At 39.2% G+C, this 11,429-nt stretch overlaps 1 protein-coding gene across 1 annotated transcript in view; it reads right to left on the bottom strand.

Moving 5' to 3' along the window:
- Positions 1–411: 411 nt before the first annotated feature.
- Positions 412–11,429, bottom strand: part of GID4 (GID complex subunit 4 homolog) — a 45,757-nt gene continuing 34,739 nt past the window's right edge. Inside the window, 4 exon segments of the mRNA XM_042781033.1 lie at positions 412–475; positions 3,399–3,529; positions 5,085–5,186; positions 8,000–8,107. Coding sequence (XP_042636967.1) covers positions 412–475; positions 3,399–3,529; positions 5,085–5,186; positions 8,000–8,107 — 405 coding nt within the window.

Genomic DNA, 11,429 nt, shown 5'->3' with positions numbered 1-11,429 from the left:
GGGCCAGTCAGCTGACTCTGGGGTGGGGAGAGGAGTGGGAACCGCTGAGCACCAAGGCCAAGGGTGATCCAAGGAGCTGTGTCCTCCTCAGCTTGAGGCTAGGATGGGGAAGGAATGGGCATTTCTGTGATACAGAAGTTAGCTGAGCAAGAAGGAAAAGTGCATTTAAGGTAGCTTAAAAACAGATTAAGACCAAATTGCCACAGAAAGGAAGGCAGAGTGAATGAGCCCTTCACCTGCCAGCACCGGCCATGCTTCCCAGAGTCTGTGGGCTCACACTCATGCTCTCTGGTGCAGTCTACTCTGAAGAAACAGGAACATGTGTCCTCCTGGTTCTGGCAGGTACACATTTTCTTGGCAAAGCTCTTTTTGCCAAGTTAAGTTTTATTTGGTGGTTGTTCTGAACCATTGTCACCGGAATTCATAGATGGGTGCGCTGTGTTCAGGAACATGAGTCAGATTGAGGGACTGGTACCTGCAAGGGGGGGGGGGGAGACACAAATGGGTAGCAGTCATCTAACACATGCTGAAAACCAAGCTTCTGAGGATGCTGGGAGAGATTCCCTCTAAGTCCAAGGACCGTCTATACTTGAAATGAAAAGTCACTTTGTGCTTCTTCAGTGAAACCTATTTAAATTTACTTCAAACTCTTTGGTTAATCTTCCTGAACAATGTGTTAAGCTATTTTGGCATTCTACTCCAATCATAGGTAACGATAGTGTGTTTCATACAACACACCCTGGCCTTCATCCTCATCCTTTACTTACTCCTGTGCACTGTCTGTCCTCCTTCCGGCATTTCAGCTCCCTACATATAATATGAGGATGTAGGAGCCTAAAAACTTAATGGATAACACAGGTACATCCTAAGTCTCATGGTACCTAACAACTGCATAAAAAATTAATTTCATTTTACCATTCATTTTCATTTCTCACTTTTCCAGAACTTTACTGTGCCTATTAAATGTTGAGAGATGTGAAGTGTTTGTTCCTTTCATTGGTAGGTGCACAAAGAACCAGGCAGGAAGGAGAAGCAAGGACTGGACATTCCACGCACTGGGGCAAGAACCCCTGGGATGCTGAGAGTTTGGGTTGGGTGTTAGCTCTGTCCTGCTTGCTTCACAAAGGAGGAAGAACATATAAAAGAAGAATACAGGTAAAACACAACTTATTTCTTAACAAAAAAATTATCAAAAAAGATTATACACCAGGCATCAGGGAAATGCAAATCAAAACCACAATGAGATAGCACTTCACACCCACCCACTAGGATGGCTGGAATAAAAAAGTCAGATAATCAGTGTCGGTGAGGATGTGGAGAAATTGAAACCCTCATATATTGCTGATGCAAATGCAGAATGGTGTAGGCATTGTGGAAAATTGCTGGCAGTTCTTTAAAAGGTTAAATGTATTTGACCTAGCAATTCCACTCCTAGGTATATAACCAACAGAAATGAAAACATATATCACACAAAAAGGTTCACACAAATGTTCACTGCAGCATTATTCAAAATAGCCAAAATGCAGAACAACCCAAATTGCCATGAACAGATGAATGGATAAACAAAATGTGGTCTATCCATACAATGGAATATTTACTGTTCAGCCATAAAAAGGAATGAACTACGGACACATTATGCTACATGGAAAAAAGCAATCACAAAAAAACATATATTGTATGATTTCATTTATATGAAATATCCAGAACAGGCAAATTGGTAGAGGCAGAAAATAGATAAGCGGTTCTCTAGGTTAGGACTGTGGGGGAGGGGGCTGGTGGAAATGGGGAGTGATTGCTAACATTTTCAAAATGATGCAAAAGTTCTAAAATTGATGGTGGGGATGGTTGTACAAGTTTGGGAATATACTAAAAGACATGAATTGTATACTTTAAATAACTGATAATGTTGTTATTAAAAAAAATAGAATTATGAAACGTTTTAAAAGCTAATTTGAAAATAGAACAATTACCTCAAGTCTAATAATAGTGCTCACAGGGTAGGTATTTACTTGCAGATATAATTTTGCTGCCACTGAACAAGGAACTTGTCATTCCAGGGTAGGATCACCAAAGTGTGAAAGATTTGAAAGGACTACACACAGGGAATTAGGCATTGCATGACATGGTTCATACTCCAGGTACAGTAGCAAGGAGACAGGAGAGTCCCAAGAAGGGGACAAAGCTAGCACCTGGGGGGCTTTTAGACCTTCATCTCAGATAAGGCAGGGTATGGCTGTCAGTTCCCACAGGCTCCTAGGTCATCAGACTGAATCAAGGACATGTGGGACCAATGTCTGAGGATCAAGACCACAAAAATGAAAAAGAATGTGAACAGCTTAATATACACTGTCCACAATCAGATCTTAAATTTTAGTTACTGTTTAACTTGGAAAGAATAAATACAAAACCATTAAGACAGAAACACTGCTACTATCACCACTGACTGCTCTGAGTGGAATCACAATAGAAAGTATGGAATAGAGTGGGAGATTATAGAATAAAATTCAAATTAATTTAAAAAACCAGACTTACTGGTCTGATAGAGACTGGTAGAACCCCCAAGACTATGGCCCTTAGACATCCTTCTAACTTAGAACTGAAGCCACTCCTGGAGATCACCTTTCAGCCACATAAAAAGACAGGCCTATAAAATGAACAATAACACCTAGGAGGAACATGTTCTTGGAACAATCAACTATATGAGACCAAGACGGTAGCATTTGCCCAAAAGCAAAGTTAAGAAGGTAGGAAGGGGCAGGAAAACTGGGTGAATGGAAACAAAGCATCAGAGGCAGAAATGGGGAGAATGTTGACACATTGTGGGGACTGCAACTAACGTTACAGAACAATCTGTGTATAAATTGCTGAACGGGAAACTCATTTGCTCTATAAACTTTCATCTAAGCTACAGTGAAATATTTGAAAAAAAAAAATGGAATCACTGCTAAAAATAGAGCATTGCTTAGATATATTTAGCAATGAGTTAGGTGTCCCTGAGTGGTGTAAATGATTAAGCATTTGACTACCAAAGGAAAGGTTGTCAATTCGAACCCACTCAGAGGCACCTCAGAAGAAAGGCCTGGTGATATGCTTCTGAAAGGTCACAGCCATGAAAATCCCATGAAGCAGTTCTACTCTGCACACATAAGGTCATCATGAGTTGGAACTGGGTTCACGGCAACTGTCACCCTGTCCCCCTTTACCCGGAACTTCATTTTCTTTTTGTTTTCTCTGCTCTGTGGGTTTTGGAGCAACTGTGACCATTAAACTGGTCTTGGCATCTAAATAAAGCATGCATCTATGTAGAGATTTTCTTTTGGGTTTAGTGAGCTGGGGGAGAACTGGGGAACAGTTGGGGAACAACAAGACACTGACTTTCTACCTCTGGGGTCTCTTACCATTCTGAACTCCTATGGTAGTAATAGCCCTCGATGGAGGCTGCTGATTTCTGGAAGCAGATGTAGTAGAACCCGGCAAAGGAAGCACCACTGATATCTTTGATTGTGTGGTCTGGGACCAGGAACTGCTCCTGTACACAGATGGGGAGGGTGATTAGCATGCATGATTAGCAGGTTTTTCCAACAACCACAGTGACTACTTGGGAGAAAAATACCATCCTATGGTCTAAGCCAGACTTACTGGGTGACAGCAAGGCTCTGGGTTTCAACCTGATTTTAAATAGCATTCCTGTGCTACTAGAGTACTCTACACACCAAAGCTGCAAACTCTGTCCTGTGCTCACTATCATCAGCAACTAACAGAAGGTAACCATGGTCTAACCATCTCATAAACACACACACACCTTTTAGAGACCACAGGCAGAATGACCTGGGAAAAGGAAGTTTATGCTCCACCCCAGTAACTACCACTAAGTTCCTGATCATCTCTAGAACAGCAAGTCACTTTTGTTGGTCTGTGGGTCATTTTGAGGGTAGATCAATCACGTAGCCTCCATAACACTCCCTCAAAAAGCTCTACTGCATCCAAAGGAATAAGAACAGTGCTGCACTTGATCAGGCACCTTATGAGAAAGGCAAGCATGTTTTCTCCAGCTGGAGGCAAGAGCTGTGCCCTAGAACCCAGTTTCCTGGAGAGAACAGGCCAGGCCTCAGGTGAGCCAACTTGAGAAATTCTTTGCAGACAAAACAACTCTAGTGCTGTTTTGATTTTAAGATGCACTGCTTCCCCTTCCTCAACACTGGAAATTGTAATTTTAAAAATTAAAGTGAAAAATTACCTTTAGAACTTTAAAGACTTCCTTTAACTGGTAAGTTGTCATATTTCCCATTAGATGGCAAGTGTCTACTGAAATGTCCAAATGTCTACTGAAAGAACAATAACCTCTACTCTACCTCAAATTATTAGATATACAGACTATAAATGACTATTCTAAATAAATCGACTGTAAAAAGCTGGCTAGATTACAAGATAAAACAACTTTTTCCCCCAGATTGGAAGCTATGCTTTATGTATGCTCACAGTTATGCAATGGGTTTGTGACATTGCCATCTGTGGCTACAACAAGGTAAGTACCATGCCACAAAAGCAGGGAGCAAAAATGAGTTCTCAGCCAAAAGCTAATACACTGAATGCAGCCAGATGGAGTTCTCTGAAGGTTGGTCAATGGAAAACCCAAATTCCATTCCAGGGCCATCATTTCCTGACTGGAGGGAGGCTAAGAAGACAGATACGGTGGAGGAGAGCAGTAATGTGAAGAGCACTGTTGTCTGCTGCTGAGAATCCTGCACAATGACAACTATGTTCAAAGGCAGTCTGAGTCTCCTTCTGATACACAGACACTTGGAATGATACAACCTGAACGTTCAGAAGGATTCCTGGGTGGGATAGAAGGCACAGACAATGTCCACGTGGACCTGGGCAAGAACCACTGCTAGTCACTCAAGTAGTTTAAACAGTGAGAAACTGCTTGGAAAGTCAGTGTGCTCTGAAGCTGTCTCTGCTTTACATGAGGATATAAAGACACTGCCACAAGACACTATTGGACTAGCATTGTGCCAGGGAGCCCCGGGTCAGAAGGTACCCTCTGTAGAGCAGCCACAGTATAAATCATGGATGAGCCTTACCTTCCACCTCATGAAGACATAATCCCCATTCTTCAACTCTTCATAATCAAAGTCATCAGAATTAAATGATTTTGCATACTGATAGAAAGCCAGAAACTTCCCCTGAAAGCAACAAGGAGTATGATAATGGATCAGCTGAGGGAGAGGGTGGCTCCAGGCCTGCTCTGACATGCCCAGGTGTGATCAACGTTTCAATTTCAGTACAGGAGTGAATGGGGCTCCAGACAAAGGCTCTGCAGGCCAGCTAATGGGAGAGAGAAGGCCCTTTTTTATTCACCCATCTACCTTCCCAAGACATGGCTGGAGAGAAGGATGGAGACAGGTGTCAGGAATCTCAGGGTTTCTTGGAACACCTTACCAAAACAAACAAAAGCCAAAAATAACTATCTAAATCTCTGTGGTGAATCAAAAGCAAAAGTGATGCAAAACAACCTAATAACAGACTAAATGGCCAGCCACAGAGGGGAAAGGGGCTAGAAAATGTTGGGGCTTGGACATGATATCATGGTTTGGGGGCAGCTCATTAAGTAGAATCAGGTTAAGTTATATAAAGACGACTAAAAGCAGAATATGCATTATGTTTGCAAAATTAGGTTGGGTGTGCCAGGACTAGAAGGAAATAATAAAAAATTAAAACAGTTGTGTCAGAGTGGTAGAATCGGGAATCATTTCTTTTTTAGAAAATTTCCTTTAATGCTGTTCTATCTTTACCTTTTCATAATAAAGGTTTTATTTTAATAAAGAAGTGAAGGCAACTTAAATGGCATACTAGCCAACCACTAAATAGGATATTATATTCAAAATGTTGACAATATATCATTAAGTGAAATAGGTAGGTTATGAAAATGTATGTTATGGTCTCATTTTTGTTTTTTAAAAAGTATGTATATATAGATATGTCTATATATATGAGTCGGGGCTGACTCGATGGCAAATAACAACAACAACAACATATATATAAAGATAATTCTGAAAAAGATTAATAGCTATTTTACCTTTAGGTATTGTCATTATAGGTGTTTTTTTCCCTTTTGCTTTTTTAAAAAATTAAAAGTAAGTATGTATTAACTTTATAAGAAAACATTTTAAACAAAAATTTAAATAAGGAGATATTAAGTTATAGGTATTTTATTCTGAGCCTTGAACTTTACAAGACCACTATCTTTAACTCAAGAAAATGTGAGGGTCCAATACATTTGATTACAGTTTACAATAGGGGAAAAAACAAAACAAAACAAAACAAAACATTTATACAAGTGAAGTTTATTAGACATCATAAAACCCCAAATAAACTGATGCCCAGTAGGGAGCCCTAGGAGTCCCCTATGGGAATCTGAGAATCCTAAGAAGAAGACGGCACATAACAACAACAACAACAAGAGGTAAGTTGGGAAGTTATAGGGAATGCTGAGAGTCCTGCACAGGAAGAGAGAACTGCTAGAGAACGAGAATTCTGCAGGCCCCGCTCTCTGTCACTGTCACATTGAGCACACCAGTGCCAAGGCTGACCTGTTAACCTCTCTTTCACCCAAAATATTCAATCCAGTCTAGCCAAGGCTAGAGTCTCAGATGGGTTCCAGTTTTCTAATGGAAGTCAATGGGAAAATAAGTTGTGCTGCAGGTATTTACTTTGTGGTCAATTTAGCCTAAAACTGAATTTTCACTGGACCTCAAAGACTTAACTTTTTACACGAGCAAATTCAAATGAAAAATAAAGCTGAACAGGAAACAGGCCTTGGTTTATTACAAGAAAGAACTTTCTACATCAGAGTTGTCCAGGAGAGAAAGGAGTCATTTTGGCAAAGCACAATGGAGAAGCCAGCATGAGGCAGGGCTGGAACTAGGTGGCATCAAAAAGCCCTCCCAGTCCGCTTCTGAACGCTGGGCACTGTGGCAGACCACTTTAGCAGCCCGTGCCTTCTGGATAACTAGATCATGTTCACTTTCTTGTTACAGAAACAAATACCACTGTTTTGACTTAATTGTCTATTTGCTACAACAGCCAAACAATGCAGCTTTCAAAAAACATTTTAAAAAGCTCAAGTTCAAATTTAAAATCTATTAAAACTCAGCATTTGATAGATGTCCCTTTCCTAAGTCAAGTAAAAATCATTACTAAGCAAAGCAGCTCCTCTGTATTGAAGCTAAACCCAGACAAGGGTCTGCAGTAGGCATTTGCTCCACTGTAACTGCTGTACTATAAAATCAGGTTAGACAGCAGATCTGAGTGGCAATGGGAAAAAAGAGGAATTTAGAATCTTTATTACTGTCACAGCCATTTTTGCTTATGATTAAGCATACTGGAATTCCTTAGTGTCTAACAAAAATGTATCATCATTGTCATGGTCAACTGTGCCAAAAGGATATTATGGTCGGTTAAAAAATAGATTCTAAAGATACAAGATGTGTGACAACCAATGAAAAAACTCTGGAATGAAAATGAAATTGTCTTGAAGTGTTTATTACTGTACTGGTCTGTCTATTAGGAGCTAGGATTAAAAGAAGCCCTGTAGTTTTGCCCACAGAGATAAACCAATGGGAGGGGCAGGTTTCTATCAACTACATCATTTCATGCCAACCCTAACGTCAGAGACAATTACTTGTGTTTTGCCCAAATAGGTGATTAGAAAGGAAGAGTGGACAAAACATGAACAAACAGGTACAGAGGTCAGGGGGATACTGTTAAGACTGATAGCTAGAAGAGTTTTGAATGCAACTTTGGGGGTTGCTATTATCAGATAACAATTTTTCCACTTAAATTAGAGCATCTAAGTTGGCATCTAAGCTCTTTTCATAGGGAAGATAAATAACTGAGGTTTGTGCAAGAATAAAGGATGTCTCTAGCTCCTGCCCAGCATTTCCTTAGTTTTTCAGCAGTCACTGGATGACCCACAGCAGGTCAAAGATTTACTCACCCAGTGTTTCCGATCAACATCTTCATCTGCATCCCACTTTCGAGTTAAGAAAGGGTGTTTTTTGCTTATTATTTCTCCTTCAAAGAAGGTTGTAAGCGTTGGATACTCCTACGGTAAAAGGTCAAATATCAAAAGAAGATGCTTTACCAAGAACTTTAATCTTTATAAAGGGAGACTCAACCTTGCTTTAACTTCTAATACTTTGACAATAGTAATCACCATAACCCAGCAATCCGAACCAGAGTTAAAATGGGTGATCTGCCAAGAGGCTGTGCAAATGGATTTGAACTTGCCTGTATACTGGAGGATATCCTGGGCTTTGCAGGCTTTGCCTGAAGCAAAAAACCCTTCCTAGACTTCACTTGTTATGTTTTTGGTCTCTCAGAAAAGAATTTTGACTATTTGCACCAAATATGAATTCTGAATCTTTTAATATATGAAGCAGATACTGACTTAGCAGATTTTACTTTACAAGGTAGAAATCACAAAGACGCTCCAAAATTACAATGTTTACAGTTAAGTCTTCCTCAAAACCATGGTCTGGCCTACTGGCTCTCAAAGTGGTTCAGTAGTTTGCCTCTTTCAATCCAATCATTCAAGTTTCTGATGCAAGTGGATTTCTGGGTAGACCATTTGGAAATATATTCTGTTTAATTCTATCATATAGCAATATTTTATACTAGAGAAAACATGTATAATCATGTCTACAATATAAAATCACAACCAAAGAAAATGTCATTGAAAAAATAAACAAGAATCAGAGAAAATATTTAGGGACCAATATGATAAAGGTTTAATACTCAGAATACATAAAAAACTCCAATAACTTAACAACAAAAAGACAATAAAAAATGAGCAAAGGACTGAATACACATTACTCCAAAGAAGATACACAATGGTCAATAAACACAGGAAAGTTACTCAACTCTGTTAGTTATCAGCAAGAGGTGAATCAAAACCACAAAGAGACACTACTTCAAATCCACTACAGTATCTATCATCAGAAAAGCAAGCACTTGAAGATGGAGGAATAGGTAGACAAGCGACGGAGACCCTCTTCAACAAAGAAAAGAAAAACCAATTGACAGAGATACAGAAGATAATCCTGGAGCCCCGAGCTTTGAAAGGAACTATACAGAAGAGGATTAGGCACCAACTAGTGGAAAAACCTGAACCAAAACAGGACCTAAGAACAGGCTCTGTTTGCCAAGGTTGGCAGGGACATACAAGAGGCTGACAACAGGAAAGGAGACAGGTGGTGAGTGTATACGTGCTGTCAACTAGCGAATAGAGAAGCACAGCACAGTACCTTGCTTGTGTAGATAATATATAAACAAAACAAAGAAAATGAAAATCATGGGCAAGTCATTCCAACATCCAATCACCAATTAAATATAAACACAAAAATGTCACAATGCCTCAGAGACAACAGAGCTTCACAGTCCACACAAAGAAGCAAGATAAAGCAGGAGAAACAAGAGACCAGATACAGACCCAAAACACATCCCTGAGGAAGACGCAGCATTGAAACTCCCTGATAAGGAATTCAAAAGAATTATATTTAGGTATCTTCAATGAATTGAGAGACAGATCAAGGAAAACACAGAGAAAACCCTAGAACAATTTTAAAAGACAATACAAGAACAAAATGACAAAATAAATGAAAAGTTAGAAATGATTCAAAATCTACACACAGAAATCCAGAAGATTAATACTAAATTTTCAGAAATAGATAAGATATTGAATGGGCAAAGGAGCAGAATTGAATCAATGGAAGACAGAATTAGGGAGATTGAAGGCAAATACCTGGATACTTCTTTGGAAAGGGATAAATCAGAAAAAAGAGCAAAACAAAATGAAGAAAGCCTAAGGTTCATGTGGGATACCATCAAAAGGAATAACCTACATATCATCTGAATTCCAGAACAGGAAGAGAAAAATAAAACCACTGAGAAAATCCAAGATTTGCTGGAAGAGAATTTTCCTGGTATGATGAAAGATAAGAATATATCCATTCAAAAAGTCCAACAAACAGGATAGACCCCCAAAAGAAAATCACCAAGACATATCATCATCAAACTCACCAAAACCAAAGACAAAGAAAGAATCATGAGAGCAGCATGGGGAAAACGAAAAGTTACCTACAAGGGGCAACCAATAAGACTAAGCTTGGATTTCTCGACAGAAATCATGCAGGAGAGAAGACAATGGGATGGTATAGATGAAACACTGAAAGAGAAAAATTTCCAACCAAGAATTATGTACCCAGCAAAATTGTCCCTCAAATATGATGGTGAAATTAAGACATTTCCAGATAAGCAGAAATTAAGGGAATTTGTTAAAACCAGACCAACCTTATAAGAGATGCTAAAGGAAGCCCTTTGGATAGAGAAGCAACAACAGCCAAAAACAACTGACCATTAACACACATAATATAACCCAGAAACCAACCCAGCTATGAAAGTATCCAAAGTAAATAAGCCTACAAGATTGTAAACAGGGAACCAGATACATCAATTGACAAATGATGACAACTACAAACCAAAAAGAGGGAAAAAACTGTGTCATTACAGAACTTCTAGATGGTAAGGAAGTCAAGACAACTACAGGGTAGAATGGACTGTTCTAAACTTCGGAAGAAAACTATAAATCACAGGGTAACCTCAAAGAAAAATGATAAACCTTCACATCAAAAAGAAAAAAAAAGGGGGACCGGCATAAATATTCAGCAATACTAAAACAATAGCAATGAAGGAAGTGATAACATGATTTATAAACAAAACAATCTCAACATAGAAAATTACACAGAACAAAGAAATCGACACCACAAAAAAGCATGTAACGAAAAAGCATGTAACAGCAACAAATTCATATTTGCCGATAATTACATATCTGGCAAGGGACTTATCTCTAAGATTTATAGAAAATTCCAATGCCTCAACACCAAAGGAATTAACAATCCAATTGAAAAATGGGCAGAAGACATGAATAGACACTTCACCAAGGAGGATATTCAGGTAGCCAGCTAATTCATGAAGAGATGCTCACAATCACTGGCCATCAGAGAGACGTAAATTAAAAATAACAATGAGATACCGTCTCAACCCAGCACTGATGGCAAGGTTCAATGAGACAGAAAATAAAAAATGCTGATGGGGATGTGGAGAGATTGTGTGACTGAAGTGACGACAATCACTGTGAAAAGCAATATGGTGATTCCTTAGAAAGCTGGAATTGGAGATACCATTTGACCCAGCAATCCCATTACTAGGTGTATATCCTAGAGAGGTAAGAGCCAGGATAGGAATAGATATATGAACACTCAGGTTCATAGCAGCACTATTTACAATAGCAAAAAGATGGAAACAACCTACGTGCCCATCAGTGGAAGAGTGGATGACCAAACTATGGTACATACACATAATGGAAT

The sequence above is a fragment of the Orycteropus afer genome, unplaced genomic scaffold (genome assembly GCF_000298275.1).
Source record: "Orycteropus afer afer isolate SDZICR_OR568_19922 unplaced genomic scaffold, OryAfe1.0 scaffold00080, whole genome shotgun sequence".
In the NCBI taxonomy this organism is placed as follows: Eukaryota; Metazoa; Chordata; class Mammalia; order Tubulidentata; family Orycteropodidae; genus Orycteropus; species Orycteropus afer.
This window is presented reverse-complemented; position numbering and strand designations above follow the sequence as displayed.